Here is a 22,468-nt window from a genome sequence, read left to right as displayed (position 1 = left end):
GACTTGGATCTGGGCCAAAAGGGCTTCAGAAATCGCTGGGAGCGTCTTCTGCAGTTTCTGGTGCGTGGCGTCTGTCACGCGTCCGCGTGGATCATGCGGTCGCGTCATCTGGGAGTTTCCTTGTCACGCGTTCGCTTCGGTCACGCGTACGCATCATTTGCGTTCTGCTCAAGGCACGCGTCCGCGTCAGTGACGCATTCACGTCGCTGCCTTTTCGCGCTGGGCACGCGGCCGCGTCGTCCATGCGTTCGCGTCGTTGCTCTTTTCTTCAAAACTCCATTTTTGTGCTTTCCTTCCATTCTTGTATGTTTCCTTTCCATCCTTTAAGTCATTCCTACCCTATAAATCCTGAAAGCACTCAACACACAAATCACGGCATCGAATGGTAATAAAGGATGATTAATTTTAATATTTCTAAAGCATAGGAAACATGTTTTTCACATATATCACATAATAAGGAAGGGAAAGTAAAACCATGCAATTTACATGAATAAGTGGGTGAAGGATTGAATAAATCACCTAAATTGACCACAAAATACATCATAAAATATGGGTTTATCAGTCGCCATCTCTAGCGTACTTTATTTTGGTGAACCACTTTTCAGACTCTCTTTTTATCCTATTTTTTATTTTTCTGTATTTTTATTTTATTTTTATTTTAACTTATCTTATTTATCTTTCAGTACTTGCACATTTTGCTGTATTTTCACTTTATTTCTACATTTTGCACTTTAGTTTATATATATCCTAGATATTCAGTTTAGTCTAGTTGTAATTTTAGTTATTAAGTTGTGATATAGAATATATAGATTAATTAGTTTAGTTTACCCTTTTAGCATACAATAAATTGGGTTAATTGAAAATAAAAAGAGTAAACTAAAAACTTTAGTATAACAGAATCACAACAATCCACACACTCTATATATATAGCAATAATTGATTGGTTAATTTACACAATATTTTTTAAGGAAGAACACTAAGATTTTAAGAGCCACCCTAAGATTCACATTGAGAATAATGGGAACCTTTGATCTCTACTTGCATGACATACATAACTGATATATAGTTTTTGAGCCAAAGAACACACAACCTGTGAGTTTTTGAGCTTATTTGTATGGTTACATTATTTAACCATAATTATTTCATTCTTGTGTGTTCGCCCTTCTTTTTTTATTCTGGTGATCTTTACTTTGTTTTAATCTATATGTCCAATATAGAATATAGATACATACCAAGAGATGATTGAGGCCATCATTTAAATTTTTCCTCACTTATCCCAAATAAGCTTACCTTTTACATCACCCTTGTTAGCCCCCTTGAGCTTTTAATTCCCCCTTGTTCTATAACCACATTACTAGCCTTAAGCAGAAAAACAAATTAAAAATCCCAAGTGGAATACTTGGTTAGCTTAAGATAGAGATTGTGTATCCACTAAGTATGGGGAAACGTGAGAACATGGGTTGATAGGAAAGGATTAAAATAATAAAATAATCAGGATTTTGGGAGCATACTCATATGAAACCAAAATAAATAAAAATACTATGTGCATTGATATATGCTTACATTTCAGTTTAAAAAAATCCTTTTTATATAGATAAATAAGGGGACAAAATTACCCCAATAATAAGTTTAGTGAAGAAATCAATGCACATGAGATAAGAATCAAAATTGAAATTGGTACATGAGTATGTATTAAGAAAGTGAAAAATTGGGAATCCCAAGAAAGTTATAAATTATAGAATATGTATATGTTAGGTGAGATCTTAGACTAATCAAGGATTCACTTTGTTAGCTCGCTTAGCCTTATATATATACCCTTACCCTTACCGTGCCCCATTACAACCTTTAAAAGACCTCATGGTTTTTGTATGTATATATTCAATATTTGTTGATTGGTTAGATGAAGAACAAATTTTTAGAAAGCAGGAATAGAAAAGAATAGAGTGGTTAACCCCAAACACTGAGTGACTAGAGAGTAAACACAAATCCAGTGAGGGTTCAATAGCTCATCACCATATATCTCTGCTTAATTGTTAATTGTCTTGCAAGTTTGTGAAATATCTTTACCCAACTCAATTGTGAAAGTACTTTAACATGATCTAGTTTGGCAATGCATATATGATTCCTTGAAAATATGAAACAAATTAACCACATGTAAGCTATATATATATATAGGTGGGTGATAATTAAAATTGCATGATTCATGTAGATAGTTTGCATTTAGAATAGATTGCATTGCATGAGATTCCATCATTCTAACTTCACCCTTTCTCTTGGATTTAGCATGAGGACATGCTATTGTTTAAGTGTGGGGAGGTTGATAAACTCATATTTTATGAAGTATTTTGTGCTTAATTTAAGTGATTTATTCAATCTTTCACCCACTTATTCATGTAAATTGCATGGTTTTACTTTTCCTTCCTTATTTTATGATATATGTGAAAAACATGTTTCCTATGCTTTAAAAATATTAATTTTAATTACCCTTTACTGTCATTCGATGCCGTGATTTGTGTGTTAAGTATTTTTAGGTCTCATAGGATAGGAATGGCTTAAGGGACAGAAAGAAAACATACAAAAATGGAAGAAAAGCACAAAAATGGAGTTTTGAAGAAAAGGGCAGCGACGCGAACGCATGGATGACGCGAACACATGCCTAGAGCAAAAAAAGGGCAGCGACGCGAACGCATGGAAGACGCGAACGCGTGCCTAACACAAAAATGCAACGACGCGAACGCGTAGATGACGCGGACGCGCGCCTTGAGCAGAACGTAATTGACGCGTACGCGTGACCGACGCGTACGCATGACAAGGAAAACTCCCAGATGACGCGAACGCGTGACCCACACGAACGCGTGACAGACGCCACGTACAGGAATCTGCAAAAAATGCCCTCAGTGATTTCTGAACCCTTTTTCGGCCCAATTCCAAACCAGAAACACAGAATATAAGCCATAGAATGGAGGAATCAAAGGATATACGTCATTCAATATTCACAATTTTTAGGATTAGATGTAGTTTTAGAGAGAGAGGTTCTCTCCTCTCTCTTAGGATTTAGGATTTCTCTTAGGATTAAGATTTCATCTTCTTCAATTACAGGTTCAATATTCCTTTTATTTTATATTTCTCTTCTGCTTTTAGATACTCTAATGCTTTTATTTGTTAATTACTTATGTTGCCAAATTGGCTTATGAACTTTCCATGTTAGGATTTGAATTTATGTTTAAATGCAATTGAGGTATTTCAGATTAATGATTGTTCTGTTTATGATGCTTTCAATTCAAATTAGAATTATTTTCCCCTTTTGGCTTTGGTTAAGTAATTTATAACACTTGAGTTATCAACTCAGCTGTTGATTGAAATTGGAATTCTTTGCTGGTTAATTTGTACTCCAATAACTTTAGTCTCTCCATAGGAGTTGACTAGGACCTGAGGATCAAATCAATTTGTCCACTTGACTTTCCTTTGTTTAGCAAGGGTTAATTAAAGGGGGAGCAGAATCCAATTCTCTTCACACCTGATAAGGATAACTAGGATAGGACGTCCAGTTCTTATACGTTGCCAAGAGATTTTATTATTATTAATTTATTTTTCTTGTCATTTAAATTACTTGTTCCCTATTTCAAAAACCCAAAAATATATTGTTTTACATAACCAATAATAAATCATACCTCCCTATAATTTCTTGAGAAGACGACCCGAGATTTAAATACTTCGGTTATAAATTTTATTGGGTTTTGTTACTTGTGACAACCAAACTTTTGTATGAAAGGATTCTCTGTTGGTTTAGAAGCTATACTTACAACGCGATTAATTTTATAAAATTACTTTACTAAACAGAAATTCGATCGTCAATACGCGTCTGTCACGCATGCGCATGGGTTGAGGTGAAATGGACACGACGCATACGCGTGGGTCACGCGTACGCGTGCACGGCAGACCAGAGAGGGGACGCGTATGCGTGAGGCACGTGTACGCATGGGTTGACTTTGTGCCTCGGGCACAATGTTCGCGCGATGCAGGCGCAACTCTCGGGGTTTTGGCTGGGAGGTAAAAATTTGCAATCCACGCGTACGCGTGGGTGACGCGTGCACGTGGATGCTCGAAAATCCTTGGGGCACGCATACGCGTGGGTTGGTGCTCTGTTTTTCAAAATTTTCATGTTTTTGCACCAAACCAAGCATTCCAAACCTCCAAACAGCTACTAAAATACCATAAAACCTTATTTAACATACCAAACTACCAAACAAACTCAACAAATCAATCAAAACAAGAAATTTCAACTAATTTTACCAATATTTACAAAAGAGAAAATGAAAAGATTTTACCATGGTGGGGTGTCTCCCACCTAACACTTTTATTTATTGTCCTTAAGTTGGACTTATGAGGAGCTCCTCTCAAGGTGGCTTGTGCTTAAATTCTTCTTGGAACTCCCACCAATGCTTGGTTCTCCATTGCGCTCCAAGATTTCTCATGAGTTGCACCAAATTTTGATGGGGTTCTTCACAAACCATGGGCTCCCAAAGTGGATCCTCATGTATTCCCGGATCCCATATCTTGTTTTTACACCCATCTTCAAGTTGACTATCATTAATCCATGTGGGTGGTAAGCAAGGTAAATTCTCAATTAAGTGCCCAACAATCCTCCTAGACCCATCTAGTTGAGCACTATTCCATCTTTTATATTTCATTTTTGATGTATCAACCATAATGAGTCTTGATTTACAACGCCAACCACGAAACATCTTTCTCTTACGCTTCATCCCGCAAAGCATCCTAAGTTGACCATCCGTTTCAAGCAAGCCATACTCAAGTGGGACAATAAAGCTAATAGAGATGAATTTTACCCACTCAAGTGAAGGAGTAGATGACAACCTAGGTAAAAAGGCTTCCAAGGATCTTGACAAAGCGTATCCAACTCCCATCCTTCTTCTTCTAAGGACTTCCACCTCTTTACAAGATTCCTCAAATGTAATCCTTTATTCAACAATTTTATCTAAGCCTTTTCCCTTACTCAAATCATAATTGGGAGGATGAGAGAGGTTTACCTCCACAACACTTTCAATTTCACTAGGAGAAGGTTCTTTAAGTTCAAAGGATTCTTCACCACTAAGCCTTGATGCTTGATCTTCATTGCCAAGGGAACTCAACTCTTGCTCTATCCCGTCCAATTCTTCATAAGGGATATACCTTGGGGGTTGTGCACATTCCTCCTTAGCATCAAATTCAATCTTCTTGGAGGGGTTTTCTTCAACTCTAGGTTCCTATGGAGGTTCCGCATCTCCTAGGTCTTCAACCACTTCTTCCTTTTCTTCAACAATTATAGCTTCCTCCAATTGTTCCAACACAAAGTAATATTTCTCATCATCCAATCTCTCCTTCATGCTATGCTCTTCCTTGGATTCTTCACATGTAGCCATGGGAGTACTTTGGGTTCCCAAACATTAGGATGCTAACCGGTTTACCACCTCGTCTAAGGCGGCTGTGAATTATTGTACATCCCTTTTTATTTCCGCTTGCCCTTGAAGAAGAACACCAAGGATGTCATCCATTGGAGGTTGGAGTAGATGAGAGGGTTCATTATATCAGAGGAATGGTTCATAATAGGAAGGTGATTCATTATAGTAAGGATGTAGTGGTTCCATATTCTTCATTTGTTCTTCTTGTTGCTCAACACACTCCAATCCATTGTTCTCAAGTTGAGATTCTACAATCCCCTTCAAACTACCCTCTTCGGTTGCTCTTCCACAATCATCCATGGACATGTGGTATGAGTCCCATACATCTAACTTTTAACAAACGGTTTCTTGAAGCCGATCCATAGTTTCCTTGAGAGATGGACATTGATATTCTTCTATGGAGGGTTGTGGTGGGAGATAGAATTCAGCTTGAGGTTGAAATTTTGCACACATTGGAGGTGGTTCATCTTGGTCATAGTATAGAGGAGGTGGTTCTTGGAAGTATTGAGGTTAGAATGGTAGTGATTCTATATGTGGCTCATATGGCTCAAAAGGTGGTTGGTATGGTGGATATGGGTTAGGGTCATATGGAGGTGTTTGGTAAAAAGGGCTTGTGAGTGTGGTTGAGGGCTATGTTGAGGATATGGCTCATAGGCATATGGTGGTGGTTCTTGAAAGTCACAAGGAGATTCACCATAACCATTAGATTGATATGCATCATAGAATGGCTCTTGTTCATAGTGCATTGGTGGAGGTTGTTGCCAATAGGATTGATCATATGCATATGGCTCCTCCCACCTTTGATTGTCCCATCTTTGATACACATCATCATTGTAGCTTCCATTTCCTATAACATAGTGAGAATCAAACTCATAGCCAAAGTGAGAATTCATAATGAAAAGAGAAAATAGAAACAAAAGCTAATAAGAAAGAATGAAACAAAGTCCTAAAGCTAGCAAAAACTAACAAGCAATCCAAAAATAAAGCTATTCACAATATTCACATATATACAATAACCAATAACATAACACCATTGCAAATTCCCTGGCAACGGCACCATTTTGATGAATAGATTTTTGTGTGGTTTAGAATTTCACAAATGAATTCTCGTTGCAAGTATAGTTTCTAAACCAACAATAATCCTTTCATACAAAAATTTGGTTATCACAAGTAACAAACCCCTATAAAAATAACTGAAGTATTCAAACTTCGGGTCGTTCTCCCTAGGAATTGCAATAAAGTGTTCTTGTTATTGGTTATGAAGTATGTTTAGGGTTTTTGAGGTAATAGACAAGAAATATAAATGGCAAAGGAAATAAACTAACTAACAAAGCTCTTGGCAAGGTATGAGAACTAGAAGTCCTATCCTCATTATCCTCCTTAATTATGACAACAATTGTCCATTACTCTCACTTAGTTAACCTCTAACTATGAAGGAAAGTCAAGTAGATGAATTAACGTGATTCCACAAGTCCTAGCCTAATCATGATGAAAGACTAGCTTTAGTGTCATTCAAGTTAATTAGCAACTTCTAATTATCAATCAACAAAGGAGTTTGATAACTCAAGAGTCACCAATTACTCTACCTAGGCCAAGAGAAACAAAATCTAACTCATAACTAAAAGAGGCATTTCAACAAATACATAGAAGGCAATAAAGGTAAACAACATGAATTGCAAGAATTAAAGAGAGATCTAACTACAAAGGCAATATATCCATAATAGAAAATCAAAGCAACATGAAAAGACATGGAAATCATAAATTGCATTGAAAGAGAAATAGAGATCTACATAAGAATTCATAAAGCAAAAGGAAAATTGAAGCAAGAGAAGAAGTAGATCTAAATCTAAGAAATTAACCTAAACCTAATCCTAATTCTAGAGAGAAGAGAGAGCTTCTCTCTCTAGAAACTAACTTTCCCTTCAAAACTAAACTAAACTAAACTAATGTGATGTAATATGTTGATTCCCCTTCAATCCTTGGGTTAAATAGCATCAGAGATGAGTTGGATTCGGGCATGGGAAGCCCAGAAATCGCCCCCAGCGGATTCACTTTAAGTGGGTCACGTGCGAGCACCGACGGGTGTGCGTGGGTCACGCGTACGCGTCGCTTGACAAATTGCTATCCACGCGTACGCGTCGCCATGCGACCTCACATTCCACGTGCGTGTGTTTGCTACGCGTGCGCGTCGATATCAGCATCCCAAATCCTTGTTTCTTCATGAGCTCTCCACTTGCATGCTTTTCCTCTTCATCCTTTAGATCCATTCCTAGCCTTTCCATCCTGAATTGACTAACAAACATATCAAGGCATCTAGTGGAATCAAAGGTGAATTAATATTGACACATTAAAGGTCTAAAAAGCATGTTTTTACACTTAAGCACAAATTAGGAGACAATCATGAAATCATGCTATTTCATTGAATAAATGTGGGTAAAAGGTCATAAAATCCCCTAAATTAAGCACAAGATAAACCCTAAAAATTGGGTTTATCAATATACCTCATAACCAATAACATAAACACTTCCCTGCAATTCCTTGAGAGACAACCCGGGGTTTAAATACTTCGGTTATTTTTATTGGTTTGCATTGTGACAAACAAATTAAACGTTGACTGAGGATTAATTGTCAGTTTAGAACTATACTTGCAACACGATTTTATTGAAAAATTCTTTGCCGACATTTATCCTCCATCAATAGCAACCAACAGAACAAAGAAAGAAAATCAACATAAAAGTCAAAGATTACAAAGCTCTGAGCATTAATGGTTAAAGAGCCCTACTATGTGTCTGTGGTGTGATTGTTCAAGGATAAGGCTCGGGCGATTAGATCTGAAGGGTGCTTTATCACATGGCAACTTGAACCAACTGGTTCGGAATTGCCGATCGAAAATTCACCATCAAGAGTTCCCTTAAGGCAGAGCATTTAGAAACCTAAAGATGTTCTGGACACGAATGGCAGGGAATTTGAAGTCTTTAACCATATGCTTGTAGTGTGAACGTATCAAAGAGTAGCTCGGCTAATTAGGTCCGATGGGTGACTCATCACCCAGTAACTTGAGCCAACTGGCTCGGGATTACCGATCGAATGCCCACAATCAAGAGTTGCCTTGAGAACGGAGCATTTAGAGTTGTCAACTCAAAAGGCTCTCTGATATGAAAAAAAAAATCTAAGGATCAACCAAAAGTTTAAAGAAGGATCTCATAATACTATCCGAGTCTCAACTTTGAGGAATTATCCATTCCTAGAAAAGCAAGATTCGTTGCAGATAGAAAGTATCCAAGATAATCACAAAGGTTGTTAAACCCCACTTCTCAGGAAGGCATGAACCTCAAGAAAGATTTAACTCCAATCCATCTAATTCAACTCTATTTTCTTTTTTGTTTTCTTTGCTTGCTTGAGGACAAGCAAGAGTTTAAGTTTGGTATTGTGATACATCCGCATCTTTGGTATTTTTCCTTCTTTATTTCAATTGATTTAGTAAGAATTCCTTTTGAATAAGCAATGAGCTTAAGGCTTAAGAAGAACATACTTTGATTAGTTGAATTCATTGATTATAGGGAACTTTGGAAGGAAAGTAACAAAAAATAGAGAAGAAAAGAAGATAGAAAGCAACAAATAAAAAATCTCTATGACAAGCAGAATGCTTTCTGTAATGAACAGAAAGCTCTCTGGAAAGAGAAAGTAGAAGGGCGTGCAACATGGGAAAGACCACGTACCACGTTGGGAAGAAAAGAGTTTTGTTCATAAGCATACATGTGTGCGTACGCACAAGTGTAGACAATTCACTTACCATGCGGACGCATGCAAGCGTGCGTACGCATGACTATGCCTTTTCATGTGGAACGTAGGAGATCTCACATAGGACGCAGCAACCATGCGTACGCATGTATGTATGCATACGCGTGACAAGAAATTTTTGGCCATCATGCGTAAATGCACGACCTTTGGTTCACGTGGTACGTAGATTTCACCATGTACAATGTGAAGAGCCACAATCAAAGGAAAATTGGCTCACGTACAACGTAGCCTTAATTCACGTGGTATGTAAGCTTAACAAAGAGCAAATCAACCCTAAATTGGCTTCACATGGCATGCAAGAACCTCATGTGGTATGTAGGTTTAAGAGCATCTCCAAGGGCTTCAATCAAGGCCAGCCTATCTCCAAGTTTTCAACCCTTTGGATGATCAATCACAAGCCCATCAAGGATGGCATTAATTGAATATTGGAAGTAATTAAGAAAGATATCTTTTCGAAGGAGAAAACAATTATGAAAGAGATTTGATTCTCACTTTAGTTTTCGATTCTTCTTTGAAGTTTGAATTTGAATATGATTTTCTAGGGTTAGTATATAAGGGAAGAGGGTTCTGACCTCTTCTCTTCTTCGGCAGTTTTGAGTTTTTGATAATTAAGGATTTCTTTGAAGAACATGAGAAACTAATTCTCATTGGTTAAGGTTAGGAGCTCTGTTACTTTCATGGATTAATGCAATAGTTTTTCTACCTTTAATTTATGTAATTGATTACTTCTTAAGAAAAGGTTTTCATTCTTCATCTTAAAGGGTTTGAATATGTTGGGAAACAATTCTTCTCTTATTTGAATTCTCTTAACCTCTTGAAAAAGTTGATTAATTGAATTAAGCTTGAAACCAATTCTCACAATTCTTAAGTTTTGAATCTAGACTTGATAAGTGACATCGAATTAACTAAGCTAAATCCTTAGGAATTGTGTGGCTTTATGAATCAGAGAACGCACGTAACTCTTTTCCTGATTAAGTGACTAAGGAATTAATGTTTAATTAGGTTAAAGAGAAATTGAATCACCAAGGGATTGGGATTTGATTATTAATGATTTGCCATGAAAGTATCATTGTATGATTAAGGTAGAAAGTGAAAAGTACTAATCAAGAAGTTCTAACATCTCTAAAACCTTAACTCTCTGAATCATATTAATTCTCAACACTCACTGTTTGCTTTTCTTTAATTGCTGTTTATGTTTAAAGCTTTTCGATTAACCAATTGGTTATTACTTGCTTAATCCGTTAATTCTTGTGGGATCGACACTCACTCACCATGAGTTATTACTTGATACAACCCGGTGCACTTGCCGGTGTTTTGTAAAATCCGCATCAACAACATGACACATGTTTTCTACAGGTATAGAAGGAATTTTTCTTCTAAACTGTATCATTCACCAACTTAAAATACTAAATCATAGTTTCAAACTCCTAATTTCAGCTTTCATTGTGTTAAATCTCCATGCTAAACTCATCTTTCAATTATCATTATTATTTATAGGATGTGCTTTCTTCACTATCCTCTGTTCTTTCTCACCATCTGCTCACATACAGAAACTACTACATCCTTTCATAACTTTGTCAATCCTTCAACAACCAAAAAAAATAAAAAGTTTTAGAATATCTATCAACAAAAGTAGCAGTAGCAACATATTGAAGAAGAAGGCATTTAATTTATATTATAATTTGGACACCCATAAAAAAGTCTCTTAAGATTGGCATCTGTCCCAAACCACCAAATCACTAGACGCATTCTACAGTCACACTAGTCAAGAATCCTTCTCAATCTACCAAGATTAGGATTTCTCACAGAAGCGCTATGGGAGCGTGATCTCACAACACTCCCTGAACTCATCATAATTTCCTGCAAAATTTTGAGCGTTTTGGACAAATAGAGCTGCAACTTAGGGTTTTAACATTTTTAGAGGGGTTAAGTTGAGTATTAACAATTTTTGTCACATTATATAACCGTTACACTTTCACCATGGCGATTTGGGTCCTGCATGAATACACATCTTGGCAAGTTAACGTACCAGATCAGCTCTCTATTAACAGAGATAACTTCAGGAATAAACGTGAGTCATGATTCAATATTTGAGAAATTTAATTGGGTAAATTAAAATTCGGGGGTCGAAATTGAGGTCGCCTATAAATTTTGGAGACTAAAATAGGTTTTAACTCAACTTTTATCCTTAATATTATTTGTGCTTATTTTTTTTCAAATATACCTTTAATGTTTAGTTGCATTTAATTTTGTCTCTAATATTTTTTATTTATATCAAAATTATTTTTATATATTAACTCCATGTAAATTGTTATGAATAAAATTAAAATTTTGTAACGATAATTTTAACACAAATTAAAAATATGAAGGATAAAATTAAATAAATAAAAAATGTTAAAAATAGAATTAAATAAAATTAAATATTAAAAATATTTTTAAAAAATCGCAAACATTAGGATCTAAAAGTATACTTTATCCATATACTAATGGTAAAAAAAAAAAAAGAGTGTTTATTTATTTAATAATAGAATTATATTTTGTTTAAAAAAGAAATGATGAGATCAATGCGCTTAATCATTCATTTTTATTCTCATTCTGTATTTTCTATTCAATTGCAATCTGTATAAGAATAGAGACCTATATCATACTTTCTCTTTTTGAAAAAGTTGGGAGATATAAAAGATTTAGCGTGTTGTGGGTTTGTTTAATTAAGTTGCCCAATCCCCAAAAAAAAAAAAAATTGAGTGTATAAATCTAATTCATAATTTAATTTTGCTGCTATTGATTTCTACTTAATCATACAATTATTTTGTTGCTACTGCTTAGTGTTACAAAAAAAAAAAAAACTATCATTTAACTAATCTTACATTATTATTATTATATACATTTAATTTATAAAATAGATGGATTAAGAGACATGTTCTGATAATATACTAGTAATATAATACCAGTATCTAATGATTATTAAATAGAGAGTAAAGTGACATTAAATTTTTGAGAATTTTGATGTTAGACTAATTAGTCTTAAAAAAATACTAATTAAATTTTTTATGATAATAAATAATAGATATGTATTTTATTATTTACACTAATGCATATTTTATTATTGTCACATAAATATAAAAATAATTTAATAAATAGTAGATAAGTATTTATTATTTTTTGAATTTTTATATAACATTTATTAATTACTCTTTATTTACTATAAATTCTATTAAAACCAGGCAAAATTTTACTTTAAAATTATTATCTATATGACGATCTTTCATAAATAGACACATCATAATAATTAACCGTATATATAAATACTACTATTAAATTTTATATAATAAATTAATAAAAGAACATAACAAATTTATTATCATAAAAAAATAAATTGATATTTTTTTTCTTAAGAACTTAATTAATGTAAAATCAAAATCACTAAAAATTTAATTATACTCTACTTAGAGATAAAAATAATGGACCCGAGGGGAAGAACAATAAAATAATGTGTACATTAAATTTCTAGCTGACAAGTTTAGCAGTAAGATAATGCAAGCATTTAATTCCTTGGTTGCAGTACACCACTCTTTACCCATACTCTGGCTTTATTTCATGCTCCACCAAGTTGACTTGACTTACTTGAGTCGAGTCTTGAGTGACTTGATCATATTAACGGTAGGCTCATAAGGGGCTTTCCATGTAATCTCAAATGAATGCTATACAGCAATTTAATTAGTATAATACAACCCCTGATCCTCAATACTAGAAAAGCTTATCTTCCAAACTTAAACACCTTGTTGAGGTAAGACAACACGGCCTCTATATATAACAATTGAGCCTATGTTTTCCTTTGGCACTTACCATAGGGATATTCATTCACGTGTCTTTGTTGCTTCCACCTTGTTCTCTTTCAAAGTATTCTTGCTTGCATTTGCATAGTCTCGGCGCTTCTGAAAATGAGGTATTCGGATGCTCTTTTGCTTCAAGAATCATCATCATTTCAAACTCCAATTGTGAAGTGAAATCTTATCTCTTTTTTTTTTTTTTTCCATACATTTATATTGTTCTGTAACCACCTGAGACTAAAACAAGAAATAATAAAGTACAATATCATTGCTTCACGCTTTTTGTTTTTGTTATGTTTGGATATATAGCCTTGAAAGTAGCTACTTGTGTTTGTGAGAAACTCAAGGGAATATATAGGTTTTCTTCCCCATTGATTTGATTTTCTTTTTTTTTATCCCTCCTTTGTATACTATATAGTATATACAACGAGTTGCATATATTTTACTTGTCCCTTTTACATGGAAACATTGCATTGCAAGTAGCACCATGAACGTGTACTTTTATTTGTTGTGTTGTGCTTGACGGTATTGTTTTACTTTTTACTCCCAATTTTAAAATGATTCCATTCACCTGCACGAAGCTCATGTGTATACCGTGTTTAATGGATCGCTAACTTTTAGCTGAAAAAAGTGTCACTGTCACATGCTCATTCTTTAAATGCGTGTAAGTGTAACTAGATCTTCCTTCAAGGGAGTTTTTGCACATGCCTCTGCTTCAAATCGAACAAAATATTTACCTTGAGAACCCATTTCTGCTATTACCTATAAAGAAATCCGTAGTTTTGTTTGATTTATTAGCACTCAACCATTCCGCTTTTTTTAATGTTTATAGTTTACGACTTCAAATCAATATACCATTATGCAGATATAGAAAAACTTTAAGGGACGATGAACAAAGATTTTAACAGGGTCACTATTCTATAGCATCTGCAGTTCTGCTCTTAAAGGTGAGTGATTTAAGAGTCAAATTTTATTACTTCATTTTCTGTTTCAACTGGAACTGATGTCACCTACTGATTCTTTTTCTTTTTCTTTTCTAAGTGCACTATACTATAAACACTACTGCTAGTGCCTAGCCCTCCCCCCAAAACACAATATACTTCATACTATTCTCTATTCTGTTTGTTCATGTGTTAATGTGTACTAGTACATGCTACTTAATATAGAGTATAGCATTTTAGTATTGAGAACAAAGTGGTGTAAGACTTTGGACAGGAGTATGCTCCAGGATATCAAATGAATGATAAGTGGCTATTTTCCTATTTCATTTGAAAATTCATTGACATATTCTTAAAAACATACACCTTAGATAAAGTTATATGCGTATTATCAAGTAGAAGATTTGACAAATAGAAACTTGTAGATGTCATAGAGTGATTATTTATTTCTATCTTGCAGTTGTCACTACCTCAAATCTCCTTCAAACCAGAAACCTTTGATTATGATGAACAACCTCAAGTTAGGGATAGATGTGGTTAGTGCCCACAATCTACTCTCTAAAGATGGAGAAGGTTCTTCCAGCGCCTATGTGGAACTATGTTTTGATGGCCAGAGATTCCGTACAACCATCAAAGAGAAAGATCTGAATCCTGTTTGGAATGAAAGCTTCTACTTCAACATCTCCGACCCTTCCATTCTTCACCACCTGACCCTTGATGCCTATGTCTACAACCAAGTCAGAGCCACAAACTCCACTTCATTTCTTGGCAAGGTTAGCCTCACTGGCACTTCTTTTGTCCCTTACTCCGATGCTGTTGTACTGCACTATCCACTGGAAAAGCGCGGCATTTTTTCTCGTGTTAGAGGAGAACTTGGCCTCAAAGTTTACATCACCAACGATCAAGCCATAAAATCCTCAATTCCAGTTGCTGCTCCGGCCGAGTCTGTAACAACAAATAATCATGCAGCACAAGTTCATGGACATGCAGATTCTGTGGTGATGAACAATGTATCATCTAGAGAAAAGGTGCACACATTTCATCATCTACCTAATCCAAACCATAACCAACACCAACATCAGCACCAAAACGAACATCAACATCATTCCTCTGCCTATGCAGATAAACATTATGTACCAAAGCATGAAGCTGATGCAATAAAATCTGAAGCACAACCACCAAAACTAGTCCTAATGCGCGCTTCGTCGGTTCAACCTGTTGATTACGCCCTCAAAGAAACAAGTCCATATCTTGGTGGGGGAAGAGTTGTTGGAGGCCGTGTTATTCACAAGGACAAGACATCAAGCACTTATGATCTTGTGGAAAGGATGTATTTTCTCTATGTAAGGGTAGTCAAGGCCCGCGAGCTTCCTTCCATGGATGTCACTGGTAGCCTTGATCCATTTGTTGAGGTCAGAATTGGAAACTACAGAGGAATTACAAAACACTATGACAAGAATCAGAATCCAGAATGGAATCAGGTATTTGCATTCTCAAAGGAGAGGATGCAGGCATCTGTAATGGAAGTTGTGATCAAAGACAAGAATCTTGTGATGAAAGATGACTTTGTAGGGATTTTGAGGTTTGATATCAATGAAGTTCCATTGAGAGTTCCACCAGATAGTCCTCTGGCGCCGCAATGGTACAGATTAGAGGACAAGAAAGGGGATAAGGTGAAGGGGGAGTTGATGCTTGCTGTGTGGATTGGAACACAAGCAGATGAGGCTTTCTGTGATGCATGGCATTCAGATGCAGCTGCTAGCTCTGTTGACACCACACCTTCTTCGACCGCAGTGCTGCGGTCGAAGGTTTACCATGCGCCAAGGCTATGGTACGTGCGCGTCAACATTGTTGAGGCGCAAGATCTAGTTCCTACGGAGAAAAACAGATTCCCTGACGTGTGCGTCAAGGCACAAATAGGACACCAAGTATTGAAAACAAAGAGAGTTCCAGCGAGGACTCTGAGTTCACTCTGGAATGAGGATCTTGTGTTTGTTGCGGCCGAGCCTTTCGATGATCATCTAGTCCTGACGGTGGAAGATCGAATCGAGCCAGGAAAAGATGAGATCATTGGCAGGGTGATCATTCCACTGAACTCTATAGAGAGGCGTGCAGATGACAGAATCATTCATTCAAGATGGTTCAATTTGGAAAAACCAATTGCTGTGGACATTGATCAGTTAAAGAAAGAGAAATTCTGTAGCAGGATTCACCTCCGTGTGTGCCTTGATGGAGGCTACCATGTTCTTGATGAATCAACACATTACAGCAGCGATCTCCGTCCAACTGCAAAGCAATTATGGCGGCCACCGATCGGTGTTCTTGAGCTTGGAGTGTTGAATGCTGTTGGACTCCACCCTATGAAAACAAGAGATGGAAGAGGCACTTCTGACACTTACTGCGTTGCAAAATATGGACATAAATGGGTCAGAACAAGAACAATTGTTGATAATTTGTGCCCTAAATACAACGAGCAATACACATGGGAGGTTTTCGATCCGGCAACGGTTCTAACTGTAGGTGTATTTGACAATAGCCAAATTGGGGAAAAAGGTTCTTCAAAAGACTTGAAAATTGGAAAAGTCAGAATCCGAATTTCGACTTTAGAAACAGGTAGAATCTACACACATTCATATCCGCTTCTAGTTCTTCACCCTACAGGGGTTAAGAAAATGGGTGAATTGCACTTGGCCATAAGATTCTCATGCACCTCTTTCACGAACATGATGTATCTATACTCCAAACCTCTCCTCCCAAAAATGCACTACGTTAGACCCTTCTCCCTCATGCAGCTCGACATGCTCCGACACCAAGCCGTAACCATAGTCGCGGCTCGGCTGGGTCGAGCCGAGCCACCGCTCCGGAAGGAGGTGGTTGAGTATATGTCTGACGTGGACTCTCACCTATGGAGCATGAGGAGAAGCAAGGCGAATTTCTTCAGGCTCATGACGGTATTCTCAGGTTTATTCGCCGTTGGAAAATGGTTCTCTGATATCTGCATGTGGAAGAACGTTATAACCACTGTGTTAGTTCATGTCCTCTTCTTGATGCTGGTGTGCTTCCCGGAACTGATTTTACCAACGGTTTTTCTGTACATGTTCTTGATTGGTGTGTGGAACTATAGGTATAGGCCAAGGTACCCGCCACACATGAACACGATCATTTCGCAGGCGCACACGGTGCAACCGGATGAGTTGGATGAAGAGTTCGATACGTTTCCTACGAGCCGGAACCCTGATCTTGTGAGAATGAGGTATGATAGGTTGAGGAGTGTGGGTGGGAGGATTCAGACGGTGGTTGGTGATTTGGCCAGCCAGGGTGAGAGGATTCAGGCGCTGTTGAATTGGAGGGACCCACGTGCGACGGTTATATTCGTTGTGTTTTGTCTTCTTGCTGCGGTGGTTTTGTATGTTACTCCGTTTCAGGTGGTGGCTGCTTTGGCTGGCTTCTATGTTATGAGGCATCCCAGGTTCCGGCATAGGCTTCCGTCGGCGCCTATCAACTTCTTCCGACGGTTGCCCGCAAGAACAGATAGCATGTTGTAAAGAATAATGCATGTTCTAAGTTGTAACTTATTTCTTTCCTTTTTGATCCTGTTTTCTTCATTCAAGTTTGTCTGGACATGCATTTACCTTCAATTCCTTAATTAATTCCGTATTAATATCTCCTTCTTCCTTTTCTTTTGATTTGGCTTGTAAAGAAGCTACGTTCCGTCTTTTGTACTGTGAAAGAACATGCAGTATCATCAAAAAATAAAGAACAATGAGAGTTGTAAAGGTTATATTATCATCATACAATTTTCAAAACATACTAAATGAAATTAATTAAGGTGATGCGTTTTTTATTGAACTTTTTTTATATAATATTATTTTTTTGGTGACTTTTTATATAATATTATGGATTTAGCAAATATATTTTTTAAGAATACATATTAAAATTATTGTTAGGAGGAATTTTTAATGAATATAAATATCAATATATATTAAAATTCAAATTTTGTCATTTTTATAAAAGTTTAATCGATAACTTTAGCTTTGATCCTTATTCTATATTAGCTAAATTTTAGTTTTATTAGTGTTGTGGAATTACCATTGTGTTTTTTCTTTGTAGTAATTAACTTAGAGTACTTGATTAACAATAATAATTGACCCGTTTTCTTAAAGATTAATGATGACGTAATGGGTGATTCTTGTATAAAACATGAGTTGCTAAGGCGGTACTTGGACAACCAATTCCCACGTGTGGGCACGCCAAGCATCCACGTGTAAGCATTATTGTTCAATAGTTCACATTGCACAGAGAGTATATCAGAGTGGGAAAGGAACAATATACAGAAGAAGAGTGCAGTATGCGGAGAAAAGACGCTATATAATTTAGTTGGATCTTCAATGCTTTATAGTTCAACTCGTATCTTGTTCGGCAGAGGCATAAGGAGAGTGGTTCCACCCCTTTCTTCTTCTATTAACTATTTGATCAATCCTAAAGCCAAAACCCTTTCACTCTCTCGACCTTATCTTCGTCATCATAATATCTCGTTCTTCAAATCAATCCCAACTCTAACTCCAACTCCAACTCCCTTGCGATTTAGTTTGAAAACAGATCACACCATGGCCAGCCAATCATCTCCTCCCAAATCAGTCCACGATTTCACCGTTAAGGTATGTGTTATCTAGAATATTTTTCATTAGTAATAGATATAATAATTAATTTGTTAGTAGAAATACATGAAGAAAGGAAAATTTAAAACTATTTATTAGGTTATTATAGTATTATAGTTTATGTACTCTTTATGCATTCTTACTACAAAATTAATTCAAAATAATCTAGGTTACAGTATGCATGTTGTGTTGCTTATTTCCATAATTTACAAAATTTAAGATCCAGGGATTTGATGTGTTGTTCTGACTTAGGATGCGAGGGGAAATGATGTTAATCTTGGAAACTACAAAGGGAAGGTTCTTCTCATTGTCAACGTTGCCTCACAATGGTATAACGCCTCTCCGCTTTTCAATTTCTTTGTCAAAAAACCTTGGCTAATGACTGAATTGCAGTAGAGTAGACAGCCCTTGTGTATATCATACATGTTTAATTTATCTTGATGTACTTTCACCTTTGTATTAATCTATTCAGCTTGACACTATCATGTTTGATGATGCAGTGGCTTGACCAATTCTAATTATACAGAGCTGAGTCAATTGTACGAAAAATACAGGGCGAAAGGTTTGTATAAACCCTTAAATTCATAGGCTTATATTATGCTTCCACAACCTTTATAAACAATCTCTAATTAAATTAGAGAGAAATTTCTGAAACTTAGGTACATATAACCACTTAAGAATTAAGCTTACTTGCTTGGGGTCCATCAACCTTTATAAAATCCATGTTCTTGTTTATTCAGGTCTTGAAATTCTGGCATTTCCTTGCAATCAGTTTGGGGCACAGGAGCCTGGAACTAATGAGCAGATAGTAGAATTTGCTTGCACTCGCTTCAAAGCTGAGTATCCCATTTTTGACAAGGTACAAACTCTGATTTCATTCCTATGCTCATTAAAGAAATATTAAATCTTTCCTCTGTGTATTTTACATGGAAGACATTTTCTTTCTAAAAATGATGGTGTTAGTGTCTTGGTTGAAACAATTTCAACTTATACACAAATCTTGTTGCATTTTATCATAGGTGGATGTGAATGGTAACGATGCTGCTCCACTGTATAAGTATCTTAAATCAAGCAAAGGTGGACTCTTTGGGGACAACATAAAATGGAACTTCTCCAAATTCCTTGTTGACAAAGAGGGCAATGTTGTGGATCGTTATGCACCCACTACTTCTCCTCTAAGCATCGAGGTAAAACACAGTTTGTATGATGGCTACATTAGTCTTGTCTTTTACATAGTTCAAAATCTATAACACTATCTGATTCATTTCTCTTCTGATCTGTTGGTGGTGTTAATGCAGAAGGACATAAAGAAGCTGTTGGATGCGTGAAGCCAAGATTATAGCTTGGAGAAAAACCATCAAATGAATAATCATTAGGATATGTAAAACATGAATAACAAAATCTACTGCAGATGTATTGCTTACTCAGCATCATAAAATTGTGTACTTGCTACTACCGTTTAAGTGAATTTGGTTGTTAAAACAGTTTATCGTTTTGTTCCTGGTTAAACAATGCTATTCTGTCTTGGTTTTATGTTTCTACAATTCTACTTATTAGATTAATTGCTGGAAATTGGAATGCACAAAGTAAACAATTGCTGGGTTCAAAAACAGAGGGATATCAATAAGACACGAGGAAAAAGAGAAATAAGCAAAATAATCAGAGTGCTGCCTGCTATAACCATATACCTAGAGCTGTTCATGGCTCCAATAATCCAATTGACATAAAGCTATATGTTCTAATAATGACACTATAAATACGAAAAAGAAGATTATGACTAATTTAACTATGGGTGGAACCGCCGGCGCCGCCCCTGCAGCGATTATGGCTACTGCAACAACGGTTGTAAGAATTGGCAGGAGGACCACGGTGGGCTAATTTTTTTTTGTTATGGAAGTAAAAGTGGTGATATACTTTAACATAGTAATTTTTGGTGTTTTTTAAAATTGTGGAAGTACACAAATTCCTGGGACTGAATTCTATACTTAAAATTTTTTAATTATTTTTTTAACACAAATTCCTGACACCGATTTGTGTACCAACACAAATTTCTGGGACCGATTTTTGTACCTCTCAGAAATCTATGGGACCGATTTGTGTACCTCTCACAAATCGGTCGGTCTGATTTCTGTACTTTTAGAAATCGAACGGTCCGATTTGTATACCTCTAACAAATCGGACGGTTTGATTTCTGCTTCTCTAGTTAAACGATCCCACATTTAAGTATAATACCTCAATAATCCACATTTAAAAAAAATACCACTACCACTTCAATATTAAAAATAAAAATTCGACCATGGCATTCTGTTCCTCTAAATTACACACCAAATCCTATGTACTTGTTGCTTGATTCTATCATGCGCATGTTGGTCTCTCAATCCATCTCAAATTCCTTCTTTGCATCTATTGTCCCATTGCATGACAGCAGGATGAAGGATTGAAGGCAATGCCTTCCCCATACGCATTCTGGTGGCCACGGTTGTTGGCAGAGAAGTGGCTGTGTGTTGGCAGAGAAGCCGCTGTCAACAGCCACGTGGCTGTGGTGCAATATACGGCAAGAGCTAAGCAAGATGAGTAGTTGTTTTTGGCCGTGATTATACCTCTCGAAAAACTTATTAGCTTTAATTTAGTAGTGATGAATAGTTGAATATTGATCAAGTATAAAAAAATATTTCTCTAATACAACAATCTGTCTAAAATTATACCAAATCTCACGGATACGAGACTGACCGATACGCGAATTTTAAAATCGTATAAGATATCGGGACACGCATATATATAAAATATAAATTATTTTTTTAATTATTTTTAATGTCTTATTTTAATTATATCAAAGTATTTAAAATATTTTTTGTTTTAATAAATAATAATATATACTATATCTAAATTTATTTTAAGAATATATGTTAAAAATAAAACTGGACACGCTGACACGTGATAATATTTATGTGTGTCCAAACCTGTTCGGAGAATAATTTTTTACTTTTTATTAAGACACGGTTGAATAAAACTGACACGCGTGTTGGACGAATGTCGGTGAATATCGTATCTGAAATGTGTCCGACACATGAATACTAACAACTCAGCAGAGTGTTCTACTTCATAGCCAAATCTTAATTGGATATATCAATAAAAGATTATTGTTGTATTACTTATCCGTAATTAATTTTCCATGGATAGGTATGTATAGTATCGCCATTCCTGTGCTAGTCCCCCCTAGCCTCCTAGTCATTGCTGTCTTGCTGATTGTAACTCACATGAGAATAATTTTATTGAACTTTAACTACTAATTTTATTTAATTAAGTGTATTGGCTACAAATAAAAAAAATTCACTCGTTAAATTTTCTACTTTTCATGATAGTTGGGATATTTGTTCTGTAAAATTCTTGTTTCCATGACTAGATAGGCCTAATTACACCAAATATGACTGACACAAAATTCTTAATTCAAAATATTCATTATGCACTAACACTCATTAAAAAAATATAAAATTAATAATTATTAATTACAATTGTTTAAAGTTGGCTAATTAAAAATTATTTACCTATACTTTTTTATAAATTATATATAAAGATTTATTAAATATAATTATATTAGAATTTGAAGTTTAACTTGTATATATAGTAATTTATTGATTAATAATAAATTAATTTTTGATCTGCAATGTTAAAAAATATCGTGAAAATAAATTCTGCTTAAAATTAAAAGGAAAAAAACAATCTAACTAAGAAAAAAAAAAAACAACTCATCTTAGCCAATAAACAAATAAATCTACTACATG

The 22,468-nt window shown here is 35.6% G+C and overlaps 2 protein-coding genes across 3 annotated transcripts; both read left to right on the top strand.

Moving 5' to 3' along the window:
- Window positions 1-12,835: 12,835 nt before the first annotated feature.
- On the top strand, window positions 12,836-17,703 carry LOC107633480 (C2 calcium/lipid-binding plant phosphoribosyltransferase family protein). Of its 2 annotated transcripts, none has more exons than XM_088509714.1 (3): window positions 12,836-13,047; window positions 13,956-14,037; window positions 14,489-17,703. In XM_088509714.1, the coding sequence occupies exon 3, from the start codon at window positions 14,532-14,534 to the stop codon at window positions 17,571-17,573; it is 3,042 nt and encodes a 1,013-aa protein (XP_088365840.1). In that variant the 5' UTR covers window positions 12,836-13,047; window positions 13,956-14,037; window positions 14,489-14,531; the 3' UTR covers window positions 17,574-17,703. The 2 variants fall into 2 exon arrangements, with proteins under 2 accessions (XP_088365840.1, XP_088365839.1); XM_088509713.1 differs by lacking the exon at window positions 12,836-13,047 and adding an exon at window positions 13,050-13,206.
- A 574-nt stretch (window positions 17,704-18,277) lies between these two features.
- On the top strand, window positions 18,278-20,224 carry GPX6 (glutathione peroxidase 6). The gene is made up of 6 exons (XM_016334044.3): window positions 18,278-18,686; window positions 18,939-19,015; window positions 19,187-19,248; window positions 19,427-19,545; window positions 19,706-19,873; window positions 19,985-20,224. The coding sequence occupies exons 1-6, from the start codon at window positions 18,417-18,419 to the stop codon at window positions 20,012-20,014; spliced, it is 726 nt and encodes a 241-aa protein (XP_016189530.1). The 5' UTR covers window positions 18,278-18,416; the 3' UTR covers window positions 20,015-20,224.
- Window positions 20,225-22,468: the final 2,244 nt, after the last annotated feature.

This window comes from Arachis ipaensis, chromosome B3, assembly GCF_059453495.1.
Source record: "Arachis ipaensis isolate K30076 ecotype BB chromosome B3, ASM5945349v1, whole genome shotgun sequence".
Classification (NCBI taxonomy): Eukaryota; Viridiplantae; Streptophyta; class Magnoliopsida; order Fabales; family Fabaceae; genus Arachis; species Arachis ipaensis.
This window is presented reverse-complemented; position numbering and strand designations above follow the sequence as displayed.